The sequence below is a fragment of the Setaria viridis genome, chromosome 2 (genome assembly GCF_005286985.2).
Source record: "Setaria viridis chromosome 2, Setaria_viridis_v4.0, whole genome shotgun sequence".
Lineage (NCBI taxonomy): Eukaryota > Viridiplantae > Streptophyta > Magnoliopsida > Poales > Poaceae > Setaria > Setaria viridis.
Genome location: NC_048264.2, coordinates 22,364,761 through 22,384,184, shown reverse-complemented (window position 1 = coordinate 22,384,184; position 19,424 = coordinate 22,364,761). Strand labels below are relative to the sequence as shown.

General features: G+C 47.2%; 1 protein-coding gene across 1 annotated transcript; it reads left to right on the top strand.

Annotated features, from left to right (window-relative positions):
* Positions 1-17,516: 17,516 nt before the first annotated feature.
* LOC117843634 (UDP-glycosyltransferase 13) lies at positions 17,517-19,386 on the top strand. Its single transcript, XM_034724287.2, has 2 exons — positions 17,517-19,181; positions 19,260-19,386. The coding sequence occupies exon 1, from the start codon at positions 17,680-17,682 to the stop codon at positions 19,168-19,170; it is 1,491 nt and encodes a 496-aa protein (XP_034580178.1). The 5' UTR covers positions 17,517-17,679; the 3' UTR covers positions 19,171-19,181; positions 19,260-19,386.
* The last annotated feature ends 38 nt before the right edge of the window (positions 19,387-19,424 follow it).

Below are 19,424 nucleotides of genomic sequence, written 5' to 3'. Positions count from 1 at the left end.
CTACAAAGGGATTCCGAATCACAGGATCGAGAAAGAGCGGTCGGCTTGAAGCTAGACCAAATATCGTGAGGCAAAGGGAATAACATGTATATTATGTTGTGATGGTTCGTCTGATATGATTTGGGGATGTGAAGTGTTTGTCAAGCGACTTCAGTCAGACAAGATCACACCCAAGTCGGATAAGTGCATTTTCGTGGGATATCCAAAGGAAACCTTGGGATATTATTTCTACAACCGATCAGAAGGCAAAGTGTTTGTCGCTCGAAACGGGGTTTTCCTAGAGAAAGAGTTTCTCAAAGGAGAAAAGAGTGGAAAGACAGTGCATCTTGAAGAAGTTCAAGATGAGCCAATCGGGCAAGAATCAATGAGTGATGCTAACGTAGCAGAACAAGTTGAGATACCCATGGCAAGAGAAGCACCGCCACAACCACGAAGGTCGGCAAGGCTCCGCGAAATGCGGGAAATATTATTGTTGGACAATGATGAGCCTGCGACATATGCAGAAGCAATGATGGACCCAGACTCCGAAAAATGGCAGAGTGCCATGCAATCCGAAATAGAGTCCATGGGAGACAATCAAGTTTGGAACTTGGTTGACCCGCCTGATGGTGTTAAAGCCATAGAGTGCAAGTGGATCTATCAGAAGAAAAAGGACATGGATGGAAATGTTCACATCTATAAAGCACGACTTGTCGCAAAAGGTTTTCGACAAGTTCAAGGAGTTGACTACGACGAGACCTTCTCGCCCGTAGTGATGCTTAAGTCCATTCGGATTATTCTAGCTATAGCTGCATATTTCGATTATGAGATATGGCAGATGGATGTCAAGACAGCTTTCCTGAATGGAAACCTAGCTGAGGACGTGTATATGATACAGCCCGAGGGTTTTGTCGATCCGAAAAATGCTGGAAAGGTATGCAAGCTTCAGAGATCCATTTATGGATTGAAGCAAGCATCTAGGAGTTGGAACATTCGTTTTGATGAAGTGGTCAAAGGGTTTGACTTCACCAAGAACGAAGAAGAGTCTTGTGTTTACAAGAAGGTTAGTGGGAGCTCTGTAGTATTTCTAATCTTATATGTGGATGACATATTACTGATTGGAAATAACATTCCTATGCTTGAGTCCGTAAAGACTTCACTAAAAAATAGTTTTTCGATGAAGGACTTAGGGGAAGCGGCATATATTCTGGGCATTAAGATCTATAGAGATAGATCGAGAAGGCTTATAGGTTTAAGCCAAGATACTTACATTGACAAAGTGTTGAAGCGGTTCAGCATGGAAGAGGCAAAGAAAGGGTTCTTGCCTATGTCACATGGCATACATCTCAGCAAGACTCAGTGTCCTTCGACTGCTGATGAGCGGGATCGCATGAGTAGAGTGCCATATGCCTCGGCTATTGGATCTATCATGTATGCAATGATAAGTACTCGCCCAGATGTTTCATATGCGCTAAGTATGACAAGCAGACACCAATCTGATCCAGGTGAGAGTCACTGGACAGCGGTGAAAAACATTCTTAAGTACTTGAGAAGGACTAAAGATATGTTCCTCGTCTATGGAGGTGAGGAGGAGCTCGTTGTAACAGGTTACACCGATGCTAGTTTCCAAACCGACAGAGATGATTCAAAGTCACAATCAGGATTTGTGTTCACGCTGAATGGTGGTGCTATTAGTTGGAAGAGTTCCAAGCAGGAGACGGTGGCCGATTCTACGACAGAAGCCGAGTACATCGCGGCTTCGGAAGCCGCGAAGGAAGGTGTTTGGATAAGGAATTTCCTCATTGAGCTTGGTGTGTTCCCGAATGCGTCCAGCCCATTGAATCTCTACTGTGATAACAATGGGGCAATTGCGCAAGCAAAGGAGCCAAGGAACCACCAGAAGAACAAACACGTAATGCGGCGATTTCATCTTATTCGAGACTTCGTTAATCGGGGTGAGATCAAGATATGCAAAATACACACGGATCTGAACATTTCTGATCCGTTGACAAAACCACTCCCGCAAGCTAAGCATGATGCGCATGTAAGAGCTATGGGTATTAGGTACCTTCTAGATTGACTCTAGTGCAAGTGGGAGACTGTTGGAGGTATGCCCTAGAGGCAATCATAGAGATGATGATATTCCATTTGTATCCATGATTTGTATATTGTGTTCATTGAATATCCATTAAAGGCTACTTGAATTGATTTGCAATTATGTGAATTGTATGTGAAACTCTTTACTTGTATGGTTATTCTAAAGTTGTCCCTAGTCGGAGTTCATGTGAGGACACACATGAATATTAGACTAGCACATGTATTAGTTGATGACTATGTTTCACAAGTCATGGACATGGAGATGTTGAACTAATAATGTGAACACATGTGGAGACATGTGTTGGGACTGACCCAACACGAGAAGTAGTTCTCTCTTTAAACAACATATACGCTTTGTCCTTAGACCTGAGATTGTCGCATGTATTCTAGATGTGGATCGACCTACTTAGGGGCCATCAAACGCTACGCCGTAACAGGGTAGTTATAAAGGTAGCTTTCGGGTTTGTCAAGAAGCATGCTATGAGACATGGTCAATCAAGATGGGATTTGCCCCTCTCTGATTGAGAGTGATATCTCTGGGCCCCTCGAGTGATCGGATCCGAAAATGCATGGCCATGCTACGTACGGTTAAGAGTTAACCTACAAAGGGATTCCGAATCACAGGATCGAGAAAGAGCGGTCGGCTTGAAGCTAGACCAAATATCGTGAGGCAAAGGGAATAACATGTATATTATGTTGTGATGGTTCGTCTGATATGATCTTCGTATGCGTATAGGAGTTGGCACGTCTTGCTAGAGGCCGCTACCGACTATTGGGCCGAGTAGGAGTACTCGGGCCATGTCTATACGTATCCGAACCCATAGGGTCACACACTTAAGGGGCTGGAAGCCCAATTCGGATCTGATCCGAGTTGGATTAGGTTTAGGAGTACTAATGGGCCTCGGATCCAGAGGCCCATCAGGAACCTCTATAAATAGAGGGGTGGGGGCACCCTAGGGTTTACACCTTTTGGCGAAACAGACTTGCCGCGCCTCCCATGCCCTCGCCTGTTGCAACTCGCGGATCTAGCAATCCGGCTTGCGACGCTTCCTCCCTGCACGTGTGGATACCTTGGAGGTGTTGCGCCTGCAGCACTTGGACGAGCCATCGACGAGCCGCCGACGAGCCACGACGAGCCGACGACGAGCCGCGGCACCGGAGGCGATCTTGCTGCACGTGGACGAGCTGCTGAGAAGCTGCTAGACGTGATCGACTACGTACGACTACGTGATCGTCTTCACTGCACCGACGCATATCTACATCTTCCGCACCAGTAGTGCGTCGAGTGGTAATCCCGTGATCCTTATACGGCAGTTCTTCCTGGTTATACGCGGTAGAAAATTTTGATTTGCGCTAGCGTAGCCTACCTCGTATCCCAACAGTGGTATCAAGAGCCGTAGCTGCTTAGTTTTGGATTCGGGATGTGTGCATATGGAGATATGCGAGTTCTCTGTTTGATCTATGTCCTGATTTCGTGCCCTTGCTGTAATGGTAGTGTAACGACATACTCCTACCGGTCGGTTTCCGCCATCGGAGTTAAGTGATACACGTAAATCCAGTTGCAGTGAGGGAAGATCAATATGATTGGTCAAATCGAGATCCAGGGTCATACGCCAGGTGCATTAGATGTGCAATAGTAGATGGGATCTACTGCCGGGGTCGGGATTTTGCCGTATGCGTATGCTTCGGTAAATCAGCCGTAACTTTTCGGTACGATCTCGGATCGGGGCGATTTCTATACGAAAATTGATCTACAGAAAAAGTTACACATGAAATTCAACGGCTTTGCCGTTTTCGGCGAAATTAGATTTGCCAAATTCGGCTTGGAAGATGGAGTTTCGGGCCTCCGAAGTTTGGAACGTTAGGACGCCTAACTCTGTTTTGCAGGATGTATGCATGTATCTTGTGATCAGTATGGCCCCCTTGTGTATGTGATGCATGTATGTAACTCATTCGTGACCTGCGTGTCGCGCGTACGGCAACACGGCAGGAGCCATATGTGTTGTCACTTTATTGTATTTAATGGTCTGCGTACCAATCTGTGATGATCCAAGCAACTATGTAATCTTCATTACTAGATTCTTTACTAGCTATTAGGCGTAATAGCATGCTCTAGTTCTTGGAGGACTCATCACCAGGAGGATGGCGCACATGGAACATGGAGATGGAGATCACCATGGTGAACAGGTTCTATGGAGATGGAGATCACCATATGAAAACGGGCCATACTGTGTCACAAGCTGTGTGAATGCTATTCTGTTTATGTTTTACTTTCTGCATGCTGTGATGTTAGAAGTAGAACGATCCCTCACAAAGTTTAAGTTAGTATGCCCTCCCAACTAAAACTTGCACCGTCCCATGTCTTGTACAATTAGTGGTGGGTCTATGAAATTAGGGTGCCACTAGTTTTCCTTGACTAGACGGGTTTGTGTCGGACACTTACACGCATAAGGGTTGGTTTGCTTAACAAAGTCATCTTAACGGTTAAGGACCTTGAGGCATAAAGGTTGGGCGCCGAGACATGGAGATGTCACCCAACAACAGGAGTCATATGTGATATGATTAGCAAAAGTTGCTTACCGATCTACCTCGTTTGCTAGCGGTGATGCTAAAGCTCACTAGTAGACTTGTTAGTTGTGGATCCTGAATCACTAAGTTTCAATAGAGGGATATTAATTTTAGTGGGAGTAGATTCTGTTAAAATAGTTTAATGTAATTTGCTCTATCATGGATACGTTTGTCTTAGTGTATTTTGCATTACTTTTGTTGTAGATTAAATGGCACCTAGCAACACCACCACATCGTTTGCTTTGCGTTCGGTCCTTGAGAAGGACAAGTTGAGTGGAACAAACTACTCGGATTGGATCCGCAACCTGAGAATTGTTCTCAGGGCTGAGAAAAAGGAAGATGTTCTAGACAACCCACTACCAGAAGAACCTGCTGAGGATGCACCCGCTGCTGCTAAGAATGCTTACAAGAAAGCATGTGATGCTAACCTCGAAGTAAGCTGCCTTATGCTTGCTTGCATGGAACCCGAGCTGCAGATGCAGTTCGAAACAAATCATGAGGCGCACGATATGATCGTGGCGCTTAGAGACATGTTCCAAACACAGGCCAGGACTGAAAGGTTCAATGTGTCTAAGGCCTTTGTTGAGAGCAAGCTAGCAGAAGGCGTAGCAGTAGGACCACACGTAATCAAGATGGTTGGTTACACTCAACGGTTGGAGAAGCTAGGCTTCCCACTGGGCCAAGAGTTGGCCACTGATTTCATTCTTTCGTCTCTTCCGCCTAGCTATGGGAACTTCATCTCGAACTACCATATGCATGGGACGGAGAAGGGTCTGAATGAGCTGTGTGGTATGCTCAAGACAGCAGAGGCTGACATCAAGAAAAGCGCTAGTACCAGCCATGTGATGGCGATACAGAACAAGCCCAGCTTTAAGAAGAAGGGCAATTCTTGGAAGAAGAAGGGCAAGGCTGGAACGTCCAAGCCAAATCCACCGCCCAAGGTTAAAGCTGGACCTGGACCTGCTCCAGACAAAGAGTGCTTTTACTGTCATGAACTTGGTCACTGGAAGAGAAACTGCAAGCAGTACCTAGCTTCCTTGAAGAATGGCGGAAGTAAGAGTACTTCTACCTCAGGTACGCTTGTTGTTAATGTTATAGACAACATATTTCTCGCTGATACAGTTATTAATTCTTGGGTATTTGATACCGGATCGGTTGCTCATATTTGCAATTCGATGCAGGGAATGATAAGAAGTAGAAGCGTGGAAATAGGAGAAGTTGATTTCCGTGTGGGCAATAATGCAAGAGTTGCTGCTTTGACCGTCGGGACGATGCAACTCCACCTCCCGTCAGGATTTATTATGGAGTTGAATAATTGTTATTTTGTTCCTAGTTTAAGTCGAAACATTTTGTCTCCTTCATGCTTGATGAAGGATGGTTATTCATTTGCGAGTGAAAACAATGGTTGTGTGATCTCTAAGAATAATATGTTTATGGCTTTTGCACCCATTGTGAATGGATTATTTGTTTTAAATCTTGATGGTTCACCTGTCTGTAATGTAAGTGCTAAAAGGCCTCGGCCTAATGATTTGAGTCCTACCTACTTGTGGCATTGTCGTTTGGGTCATATAAGTGATAAGCGCATGAATAAGCTCCATTTTGATGGACTTCTAACTTCGTTTGATTTCGAATCATACGAGACATGCGAGGCTTGCTTGCTAGGCAAGATGACCAAGACGCCTTTCACAGGATTTCCTGAGAGAGCAGTAGACTTGTTGGAACTCGTACATAGTGATGTATGCGGACCAATGAGCATGACGGCTAGAGGAGGATTCCAATACTTCATAACTTTCACTGATGATTTTAGTAGATATGGCTATGTCTACTTGATGAGGCACAAGTCTGAAACCTTTGAAAAGTTCAAGGAATTTCAGAATGAAGTTGAAAATCAGCGTGGCAAGAAAATTAAGGCCTTACGATCTGATCGTGGAGGCGAGTATTTAAGCCACGAGTTTAGCAATCATCTAAAGAGTTGCGGAATTGTTCCACAACTTACGCCGCCTGGAACACCTCAGAGAAACGGTGTGTCCGAACGACGTAATCGAACTTTGTTAGACATGGTTCGATCAATGATGAGCCAGTCGAATCTACCGTTGTCATTTTGGGGATACGCTCTAGAAACAGCAGCTTTCACACTTAATAGGGTACCATCTAAATCCGTAGTTAAGACACCATATGAGATATGGACTGGAAAGGTTCCTAGTTTGTCTTTTCTAAAGATTTGGGGATGTGAAGTGTTTGTCAAGCGACTTCAGTCGGACAAGATCACACCCAAGTCGGATAAGTGCATTTTCGTGGGATATCCAAAGGAAACCTTGGGATATTATTTCTACAACCGATCAGAAGGCAAAGTGTTTGTCGCTCGGAACGGGATTTTCCTAGAGAAAGAGTTTCTCAAAGGAGAAAAGAGTGGAAAGACAGTGCATCTTGAAGAAGTTCAAGATGAGCCAATCGGGCAAGAATCAATGAGTGATGCTAACGTAGCAGAACAAGTTGAGATACCCATGGCAAGAGAAGCACCGCCACAACCACGAAGGTCGGCAAGGCTCCGCGAAATGCGGGAAATATTATTGTTGGACAATGATGAGCCTGCGACATATGCAGAAGCAATGATGGACCCAGACTCCAAAAAATGGCAGAGTGCCATGCAATCCGAAATAGAGTCCATGGGAGACAATCAAGTTTGGAACTTGGTTGACCCGCCTGATGGTGTTAAAGCCATAGAGTGCAAGTGGATCTATAAGAAGAAAAAGGACATGGATGGAAATGTTCACATCTATAAAGCACGACTTGTCGCAAAAGGTTTTCGACAAGTTCAAGGAGTTGACTACGACGAGACCTTCTCGCCCGTAGTGATGCTTAAGTCCATTCGGATTATTCTAGCTATAGCTGCATATTTCGATTATGAGATATGGCAGATGGATGTCAAGACAGCTTTCCTGAATGGAAACCTAGCTGAGGACGTGTATATGATACAGCCCGAGGGTTTTGTCGATCCGAAAAATGCTGGAAAGGTATGCAAGCTTCAGAGATCCATTTATGGATTGAAGCAAGCATCTAGGAGTTGGAACATTCGTTTTGATGAAGTGGTCAAAGGGTTTGACTTCACCAAGAACGAAGAAGAGTCTTGTGTTTACAAGAAGGTTAGTGGGAGCTCTGTAGTATTTCTAATCTTATATGTGGATGACATATTACTGATTGGAAATAACATTCCTATGCTTGAGTCCGTAAAGACTTCACTAAAAAATAGTTTTTCGATGAAGGACTTAGGGGAAGCGGCATATATTCTGGGCATTAAGATCTATAGAGATAGATCGAGAAGGCTTATAGGTTTAAGCCAAGATACTTACATTGACAAAGTGTTGAAGCGGTTCAGCATGGAAGAGGCAAAGAAAGGGTTCTTGCCTATGTCACATGGCATACATCTCAGCAAGACTCAGTGTCCTTCGACTGCTGATGAGCGGGATCGCATGAGTAGAGTGCCATATGCCTCGGCTATTGGATCTATCATGTATGCAATGATAAGTACTCGCCCAGATGTTTCATATGCGCTAAGTATGACAAGCAGACACCAATCTGATCCAGGTGAGAGTCACTGGACAGCGGTGAAAAACATTCTTAAGTACTTGAGAAGGACTAAAGATATGTTCCTCGTCTATGGAGGTGAGGAGGAGCTCGTTGTAACAGGTTACACCGATGCTAGTTTCCAAACCGACAGAGATGATTCAAAGTCACAATCAGGATTTGTGTTCACGCTGAATGGTGGTGCTATTAGTTGGAAGAGTTCCAAGCAGGAGACGGTGGCCGATTCTACGACAGAAGCCGAGTACATCGCGGCTTCGGAAGCCGCGAAGGAAGGTGTTTGGATAAGGAATTTCCTCATTGAGCTTGGTGTGTTCCCGAATGCGTCCAGCCCATTGAATCTCTACTGTGATAACAATGGGGCAATTGCGCAAGCAAAGGAGCCAAGGAACCACCAGAAGAACAAACACGTAATGCGGCGATTTCATCTTATTCGAGACTTCGTTAATCGGGGTGAGATCAAGATATGCAAAATACACACGGATCTGAACATTTCTGATCCGTTGACAAAACCACTCCCGCAAGCTAAGCATGATGCGCATGTAAGAGCTATGGGTATTAGGTACCTTCTAGATTGACTCTAGTGCAAGTGGGAGACTGTTGGAGGTATGCCCTAGAGGCAATCATAGAGATGATGATATTCCATTTGTATCCATGATTTGTATATTGTGTTCATTGAATATCCATTAAAGGCTACTTGAATTGATTTGCAATTATGTGAATTGTATGTGAAACTCTTTACTTGTATGGTTATTCTAAAGTTGTCCCTAGTCGGAGTTCATGTGAGGACACACATGAATATTAGACTAGCACATGTATTAGTTGATGACTATGTTTCACAAGTCATGGACATGGAGATGTTGAACTAATAATGTGAACACATGTGGAGACATGTGTTGGGACTGACCCAACACGAGAAGTAGTTCTCTCTTTAAACAACATATACGCTTTGTCCTTAGACCTGAGATTGTCGCATGTATTCTAGATGTGGATCGACCTACTTAGGGGCCATCAAACGCTACGCCGTAACAGGGTAGTTATAAAGGTAGCTTTCGGGTTTGTCAAGAAGCATGCTATGAGACATGGTCAATCAAGATGGGATTTGCCCCTCTCTGATTGAGAGTGATATCTCTGGGCCCCTCGAGTGATCGGATCCGAAAATGCATGGCCATGCTACGTACGGTTAAGAGTTAACCTACAAAGGGATTCCGAATCACAGGATCGAGAAAGAGCGGTCGGCTTGAAGCTAGACCAAATATCGTGAGGCAAAGGGAATAACATGTATATTATGTTGTGATGGTTCGTCTGATATGATCTTCGTATGCGTATAGGAGTTGGCACGTCTTGCTAGAGGCCGCTACCGACTATTGGGCCGAGTAGGAGTACTCGGGCCATGTCTATACGTATCCGAACCCATAGGGTCACACACTTAAGGGGCTGGAAGCCCAATTCGGATCTGATCCGAGTTGGATTAGGTTTAGGAGTACTAATGGGCCTCGGATCCAGAGGCCCATCAGGAACCTCTATAAATAGAGGGGTGGGGGCACCCTAGGGTTTACACCTTTTGGCGAAACAGACTTGCCGCGCCTCCCATGCCCTCGCCTGTTGCAACTCGCGGATCTAGCAATCCGGCTTGCGACGCTTCCTCCCTGCACGTGTGGATACCTTGGAGGTGTTGCGCCTGCAGCACTTGGACGAGCCATCGACGAGCCGCCGACGAGCCACGACGAGCCGACGACGAGCCGCGGCACCGGAGGCGATCTTGCTGCACGTGGACGAGCTGCTGAGAAGCTGCTAGACGTGATCGACTACGTACGACTACGTGATCGTCTTCACTGCACCGACGCATATCTACATCTTCCGCACCAGTAGTGCGTCGAGTGGTAATCCCGTGATCCTTATACGGCAGTTCTTCCTGGTTATACGCGGTAGAAAATTTTGATTTGCGCTAGCGTAGCCTACCTCGTATTCCAACATTTTCAACCCAAATGCAACACTTGTAGTGAGGTTGCTTCTCCCTCTAAGAAATATCGTCATGGAGGGATGAGCAAAATAGGATTCCACTATGGAATGAGCGCCCCAAATGCCACTGCAGCTTCCGTGTGTGTAAATATGGGAGGATCGATTACCTCGGGGGAAGAAGATGTGTAGTTACTTCAAGTGTCCTGACATTGATGATGATTTCAAGATCCGTCCGTTCATAAGCATTTTAAATATGTTTTCTATGTACCGATACCTAGAACTAATCACGAATCAACATGTAGGCTTGCACATTTATGGAATGGATTGACACTACACCTTTAGGGGAGGTGGGTATAATCCTAGTGGTGCTAGAGACCAAAGGCCAATACTATGCTAGGCTGGAAGAGGCTCGAGTGGCGGCACGTCTTGCTCGGCTCGAGAAAGAGCGACACATCCGCCAACAATTGATTCGTTTGAAGGGTAAGGAGGATGAACTATAGAGGCGACGTGAGAGTTAGGTGCTTGAGAGGCAGCACTGAAATGCTATGAGGAAGAATTCAAAGCTCGTCAGGCGCAACTCCTATAGGAAGAAGAGCGACAGAAGAACATGAAGAAGCAGGATAGAGAATATTCCTCCAAAACAGCAAGGACGGGAAAACTTCCCCGGTTCACCCAGTAGAACATTAGTTGTGATCCACCAATTTACATTACCTAAGGCATTTTATCCTAGGCAAGGTGCTCTTTAGGTTTGTCATGTTGGGCACCTCATATGCCATTGTACTGTTGTTTGCACTTTAATAACATTTCTTCTTGATGCTTCAAGTACTCAGATTCCACACTATTGCCATTATACTACTCTGCTGCTAGTACAATACTCAAATAGCGCTAATCCACTGTTGACGTGAACTGTCACTGAAAAGCCTACATAATGGACTGCAAGGACCCTAAACGTGAGCCTTCTTAGGCAGATGGGACTCCACATTGGGCCCTACGTCCCTGCACCTGCAAAGCCTATATTTAACCTTTTTTCAGGATGATTGAACATGACGGGGTACTGAACAAATGGGGGCACAGTGCATCTCCATCTCAACACTCCTTATATGGACCTCCCTCTCCCGTATCCTTCCACACCACTGAGTAGGAGGAAGAACAATGACGTCCGCAAGAGGGAGATGTCGTGGGAGGAGGGGAAGAGGAGGAGATGCTCCTATTCCCACCATCACTTGGCCAGGTTCTTTTAGCCCAACGGAGTATAAGGCACCTCTCGATGACTTCCCTCTGTATGATATGGCTAACTACGCCCCTCCAAACTGCCTTAGGCCTTATGATGACCGCCATGATGCTGACCAATGTGTCACCATGGTGTGGCTTGCATCGTGCAGCTGTTTGATGGCTACGGTAATTGTCGGTGTTTTATACCGGCCGTCTACCAAGGGGTACCCGAGGTAGCAGAATGTGTAGCGGGGGATCGCCGGACCTGGAACTTGAAGGTAAAAGCGAGGGCACAAGACACGGATTTATACAGGTTCGGGCCACTAGAGTAGCGTAATACCCTACGTCCTGTTTTGGGGGTGTTTGTATATTGCGCCCTGCGCTTGGGTGTTGAGATGTGTTCTGCTGATCTAAGTACCCTCGTCCTCCTTTATATACTCCAGGGGGCGGGAATCCTAGTCGGATTACAAGGAGGATTCCTAGTAGGGGTACACGGTATGAGTCCTAGTCGGATTACAGGGGAATCCTAGTAGGAGTCCAACTTCTTCCTTCCTTGCGGGTACTGGGGATCTATCCCCGACAAGCCCCCGAGCGCTTCATAGTCGAATGCAGTAGTCTTCAAGTACTTTTAAGATATTTGCCGAGTAGTCTTGGTGTTCCGCGAGTACTTTATCTGGCGGAATCTTCAAAGCTTCTCAAAGCTGCCATGAGGCTATGGTGTGCTCAAAGCCTTGATCATCTTGATATTGCAATCTTCATGTATGGAGGGCGGCGAAAGTCGCACTCCATATGGAGTAGCTCCCGAGCCTTAGGTTGAATCGCAGAATCAGGCTGAGGGTCAAAATCTTGAATCTTCTTCTTTCAGCATGAAAAAAGTCTTGGGTGTAGCTTATCAGCCCCCGAGCCTTGAATTGATTGAAAAATCAACTCAAAGGTCTTGAATTTTCACTCAAGTTATCATCCGAGTAGTTTTTGCGGCATCCAGCCCCCGAGCTTATGTGCCAGGTGAGCCATAGGAGCCACGTCGAGTAGTTTATTGGCGCTTAGCCCCCAAGCCTGAGAGTTAGCTGGGCCACTGGAGATATTCCAAGTAGTGATTGGTGCTTAGCCTCCGAGTTCGGGAACTAGTCTGTGCCTCTGGAGGCACGCTTAGCGTCACAACGGGCATTGTCGCCGAAGCTTGGCCTGAAAGAAAAGATGCATACATTATGTAGCATTTTTGCAGAATATTGAAACTGTTGAAATTTATTCAGCGATCAATGTAAACATTGTGTGTCATACTCTTGTTCCAATCATACTCTTCCCGAGTAGTTAGCCTGTTACGTTTTAGGCTCTCAGTCCCTGTTTAGCGTAGCCGCTGCGTGTGTGAGAGCTGTGTCTTGTGTACGCGTATGGGCATTGCTGTTTGCACGTGTATGTGTGCTAGCATTTGACGTCACAGGTGCACCCGAGGCTTTCACGAATTAAGGCGTGTTCTGCTCGAGAAGAGTAGTGACCTTAAGAGAAGACAAAAAGGAATAGTCGCTGTTGCGATAAAAACAGAGCACGGTAGCGCGAGAGAGTTTGCTACCCTCCGGCGAGTAGAGCGCTTGTTGCGCGCAAGAGGAAAGCAAGCTAGGAAATAGTCAGAAAAGTGACTTAGTTTGATTCGTGGACGATTGTCGATGAAGCCGTGGCGGTCGTCGATGAAACCGCGACGATTGTTGATGAAGCCGACTAGTCGGAGTTGATTCCAGCTAGTTGTCGACGGCGGGAGGCCCGCCCCCGACTAGTTTTTTAGTCAAGATGAGTAGTCGCCATAGTTGCCGGCGAGTCGTCTGTCGAAGTAGTCGTCAGTGAGCGTCACGACGTAGCCGGAGTAGTCGTCGGTGAGCATCGCGATATAGTCGGAGTAGTCATCGGCGAGCGTCACGACGCCGTAGGAGTCGTCGACGACAAGCGCCACGATGCCATAGGAGGAGTCATCGGTGAGCGCCGCGACGTAGTCGGAGAAGTCATCGGTAGACGTTACGATGTAGTCGGAGTAGTCACTGGCGAGCCACTCGACGAAGTAATCGAGACGAGTAGTCGAAGTTGTCATCAACGAAGCTGAAGGAGTTGTTGACGAGGTAATTTGCGGCTAGATGTGGCTGGAGCAGTACTCGTGTACTTTCTGTACGTCTTGAAGCTTCATGATAGCCTCCGTGTGCGTGTAGCACAATGCTTTGAGCAGTAGCAAAAACTGCTCCCTGTCTTGATCCATGTGCGCAATACATATAAGTAATTTTATCTCATTACGCCTCAAATTGTTTTGTTTTTGTTTTTTTTTTCACGAGATGTACTCAGAAGCCTCCACGCTTGAGCAGCCGGTGTTCCTTCTTGGAATCGGACACGAGAAAAGAACCTTTGTCCGTTCCGTGTCCGGCTAGGAACGGAGACAGTTGTGATGCATTGATAGACAACACAGAGAATCGTGTGGGTTAACCTCCTCTGTTGTAGCATGCTCGGCGCCTCTGCAGATGATCCTATGACCAAATTGGACGGAAACCAATGTGCTTTGGAGTCGACGCAAGAGCTTGTTGAGTTGCTTATTGGTCGAAACAACCACCTTGGCACGCTGAGTAGATTGATTTTGAAGATGAGATCCTTCAAGCTCGCCTAATAATCTCGACGATGTGCCCCACGGTGGGCGCCAATGTCGGTGTTTTATACCGGCCGTCTACCAAGGGGTACTCGAGGTAGCAGAATGTGTAGCGGGGGATCACCGGACCTGGAACTTGAAGGTAAAAGCGAGGGCACAAGACACAGATTTATATAGGTTCGGGCCGCCAGAGTAGTGTAATACCCTACGTCCTGTTTTGGGGGTGTTTGTATATTGCGCCATGCGCTTGGGTGTTGAGATGTATTCTGCTGATTTAGGTACCCTTGCCCTCCTTTATATACTCCAGGGGGTGGGAGTCCTAGTCGGATTACAAGGAGGAGTCCTAGTAGGGGTACACGATATGAGTCCTAGTCGGATTACAGGAGAATCCTAGAAGGAGTCCAACTTCTTCCTTCCTTGCGTGTACTGGTAATCTATCCCCAACAGTAATGGAAGCTGGCATTTCTTTTGATGCCTATATGGCTTCGTGAGTAATGTTATTACTTCCTTACTCTTGCTAAGCTTTTCATGCTACAAACTAACATCATGTTCAGTCTTATCTCGATGAAGGAAACTGCCGCTATGCGAAGTGGGTCGATCCTCCACTTCATGAGCCAACTCAAGAGTAAATCCACTACCTCAAGTGTAAGATCTTTGACCTCGAGCGTAGGGTAGAGGATCTTCAATCCAAAGTTGATGCAAATCCTTGGGCAAACATCGCAGGTGACTTGATTTGTACCGACTCATGGTGCAAGTGCCCCTATCACCACAACAAAGGATTGCCCACTGTCATCGCCTTCCTCTGGGGGTGCTGGCTACTATGAGGCTGGACCCTCCCAGCTCTCTCAAAGCTAGTTCTACTAGAAAGTAGAGATGACCCTATCCCGGCTATTTCAATTACCTAAGGCATGTTAGGTTTAGCAACGGCACATGTTTAGGATAGCATCCATGCCGCACATGCCACTACAATCTATAATTAATTGTTCAGTCTAGAGTCATTGGTGTTCGTATGTTGTACACAAATTTCATTTTTATATGTTGCAATTTTGCTGGAAACAGCTATGTATTTAATAGCCGGGAGTTAATTCAATTTCAATTATTTCCTCGAAGGGTTCTATCTCCCTCAAATTAGGAAGTTTCATATTGCAACCAATAGTGACATATTCGAACATTTAGTGCTTCCAATCTAACTTTATTTTTTTTTTTTAACTTAGAGAAAAAATTAAACGAAATAAAAATAATAAAAAAATCAGCCGATTGAAATGGCTGCTCCACCTCCTGCCACCGGCGGAATGGTGGGAGGGGGAACTTACTGCTGTTTGAAATGACGGTAAATTCCCCCTCCGCTACCACATCACCACCATGTAACCAACTGCCGTTTGAACTGGCGGTAACTCCTTTTAATTTTTTTTAACTTACCGACATTTCAACTGGCGATACAGGTCTAGTTCTGCGATTTTTTTGCTCGGGTATTTATTTCTGCAAATTCGTAAAAGAAAAAAATAACGTAAAAGAAAATAATAATAATAAAAAATTCCCTGGTCCCGATAATGCAAATTTAACCTTTAAATTCAAATTCACCTTATGTGTTAGCTTGATGAACCTGACACTCTTACACATGCATGGATTGTGCTAAATACGTGTAATAGTTTGGAAGATACACAAAGTTTGATAGGTTTTCAACGGTTTAAGATTGAAGACACCCATCCATCCTTTCTTTATGAACGCGCCATACTTGTTTTTCATTAAGCAGGAGGAAAAGCGACCTTTATATCGCCAGCTAGTTTATAAGATTTTTAAAAATAAAAAAAAGCAGGAGCTCTGCTAAATTATAGAAGAAGTTAAAATGGTTTGTGTTGCATGAATGAAAGAAAGATCTCAAACTCAACCCGGGCAGAGCTTGACCAAGCAACCAGGAAGGGCCGCCTATGTTAATCGAACTGTGAAACCAACAAACAATGTAAAAATTACGGTTTAATCAATGGAAAATTTTGCTTGGTGGTCTTTTTTTTTTTGGGGGGGGGGGGCATCTAAGATGGCTTAGATCTGGCTTATGCGTAAGTCATTTCTTTAATTATTGGATCTACATATAACCGTTCAGATGACTGACACTTTTTGTTTCTCTTTTGCGTAGCACATTTTGTTATGAGGCACACTATTTTCAATTCCTCATGAAGCTGCAACACTTTTTTTTAACAAGTGGATATTGTTACTTGGGAACTACTATAGGCCATAGAAATGACTTATCGAGTATAAGAATTTTATTGAACAAATTATAGTGCAAATTACGTTTCATACACAAAGGGCTAGAAAAAATTACCCATAAAAGATACAAGTCACCTTACAAAGGTGCAAATTTGTTTTAGTTTCTTTTTTAGGCAAATAAACATGATCTTTAAAGATTAGTTAGGGGACACTACATTACAATAAGATTCAACTAGTGGGCAATGCAAGTGGCACTTGCCTCAACTTAGGGGGTGTTTGGGAGGAGGGGGCTAAATTTTAGCCCCCGTCACATCGAATGTTTGGACACTAATTAGGAGTATTAAATCTAGACTAATTACAAAACTAATTACACAACCCCTAGGCTAAATCGCAAGACGAATCTATTAAGCCTAATTAGTCCATGATTTGACAATGTGGTGCTACAGTAACCATTCACTAATGATGGATTAATTAGGCTCAATAGATTCGTCTCGCAATTTAGCCTAGGGGTTCTGCAATTAGTTTTGTAATTAGCTTATGTTTAGTCCTCCTAATTAGTATCCGAACATCCGATGTGACAGGGCTAAAGTTTAGCCCCCTCCTTCCAAACACCCCCTTATTATATACTGCAGCGTGAATGGATCTCCTAGCTAAATGCCCTAAATCCATCCCCTCACGCTGTACCTCAATAATCTTGGCCTCCTGCCGCAGCTCTATCAGCTCCTTGGTTCTTCCATTCTACCAAAGGGTAAGGGCTTCCCATAATCAACCATGCATGAGTATCAAAAAAAGAAAAAAACATGCATAATCATGTCTTATTAGCAGACACCTTATCATTAGTTTAACTAGCATAAACAACAAGTGTTTTTGATTTTAAATAAGGATAACTTTTGTACACCGAGTCCTTATCCTTTCTTCAGGGAGAAAAAGTCCTTATTCAGTCGGCTTATGAGCTGAAGCGAACAGGCCAGGCCTGTTCAGCTTATAAGCCGGCTGAAAAGCTAAAACGGCTGATTTGTGGTGAGAGGAAAACACTGTTTGGTGGCTGATAAGCCGACTGAATAAGTTGAAGCGAACAGGCCGTGTCGGCTGGCTGCTGCTGCTCGGCTCTCTATCACAGCAGCTGCTGTGCACGCAAGCTGCAGCAGGCAGCAGCCAGCTGCAAAGCAACCAGCCAGCTGCACGTTGCATGTCTATTGACTATTCTTTGCCTTCTGTCAAGATTTTTTTTGAGCAACTTCTCCCAAGAATTATTGAGGCTGCAACCTCCAGGAAAGGCATCCTCCCGCCCATAAAGCTTTCAGCCACCTTTGCCACCGACAGCCAAGTTATCAGCTGCTTTCTTCTCGTGCGAGGCTGACCTACGTACTCTATACTGTCAGTTCAGTCACGCACCACCATGTCCATCCACTCCGTCCCACATCAGCGCCGGCGTCCTGAAGGAGAAGAACGCCATGGCGCCCAAGGCGGAGCAGCGGCAGACCGTGGTGATGTACCCGAGCTTCGGCGTGGGCCACATCATCCCCATGACGGAGCTCGCCAAGGTCCTCCTCCGCCGCGGCCTCGACGTCACCATGGTGCTCATCGAGCGTCCCTTCTGGTCCTCCGACTCCGGCGCCGCCGCCACCCAGCTTGTCATCGCCGCCAACCCGGCCATCACGTTCCACTTCCTCCCTCCCGACCCGTCGCCCCCCGACTTCGCGGGATCCAGCAAGCCCCCTTTCTTCCACATTCTCCAGCTGCTGCGGCGGTACAACGGCGAGCTCGCGCGCTTCCTCCGCTCCTTCCCGCGCCGCCGCCTGCACTCCGTCGTCACCGGCATGTTCTCCACCTACGCCGCCGAGGTCGCCGCTGAGCTCGGCGTCCTCGCCTACACCTTCTTCGCCTCGGGCGCCGGGTTCTTCGCCGTCGTTGCGCAGCTGCCGGCGCTGCTCGCCGGCAGGCGGGAGGGCCTCAAGGAGCTCGGGGACGCGCCGCTGGAGTTCGCCGGCGTCCCGCCGATCCCGGCGTCGCACCTCGTGAAGGAGCTGCTCGAGCACCCGGAGGAGGACCTGTGCAGCGCCATGGTCGACGTCTGGAGGCGCATCGCCGACATGAATGGCGTCGTGGTGAACACGTTCGAGTCGCTGGAGCCCCGCGCCGTGGAGGCGCTCCGGCATCTCCGGTGCGGCGTCGGCCCCGGCAAGGCGCTGCCGCCGGTCTACTGCGTCGGGCCCATCGTTGGCGACGGTGCGGACTCGGCGGCGGACCAAGAGACGCAAGAGAGGCGCGACGGGTGCCTTGCGTGGCTGGACGCGCAGCCGGAGCGCAGCGTGGTGTACCTCTGCTTCGGGAGCAGGGGCACGCTCCCGGCATCGCAGCTCCGGGAGATCGCCGCCGGGCTGGAGAGATCCGGGCACCGGTTCCTCTGGGTGGTGCGCACGCCGGCCGGCACCGACGACCCGAAGAAGCTCCTGGAGCAGCGCCCCGAGCCGGACCTGGAGGCGCTGCTCCCGGCGGGGTTCCTGGAGCGGACCCGGGGCCGGGGCCTCGTGGTCGCGTCGTGGGCGCCGCAGGCCGCCGTGCTCCGGCACCCGTCGGCGGGCGCGTTCTTGACGCACTGCGGGTGGAACTCGGTGCTGGAGGCCGTCGCGGCCGGGGTGCCCATGCTCTGCTGGCCGCTCTACTCGGAGCAGATGCTCAACAAGGTGCTGATGACGGATGAAGGGGGCATGGGCGTCGCCGTGGAGATGGAGGGGTACGCGGCGGGGTTCGTCGGGGCCAAGGAGGTGGAGAGGAAGGTGAGGCTGGTGATGGAGTCCGAGGAGGGGAGGGAGCTCAGGAAGCGGGTGGCCGCGCGCAAGGAGGAAGCGGAGGCGGCGCTACGGGAGGGAGGCTCGTCGCGGGTTGCGTTTGACCGGTTCTTGGCGGACGCGGAGGAGCTCCATGGGCATCTCGGCAATTGATGAACTTGATTGTGAGCCATTGTCGATTACTTTTCGGTTCCTTCTCCGTACATTTCCATCACTGCTCATGTCATTCTCTGATTGTGTAGTCGATCGATTAGGAGTTTTACATTTGCCGAGGAACATCCGCTGGAATAAAGAAGCATGGCGAAGGACGTTTGTGTGTGTCTAGCTGTGTAAATGTGAATGAATTTGCGCTTGCGTTACTGAGCACCACGGCTGAGTCAAAAATCCACAGGTGTGTTCCAGGCGCT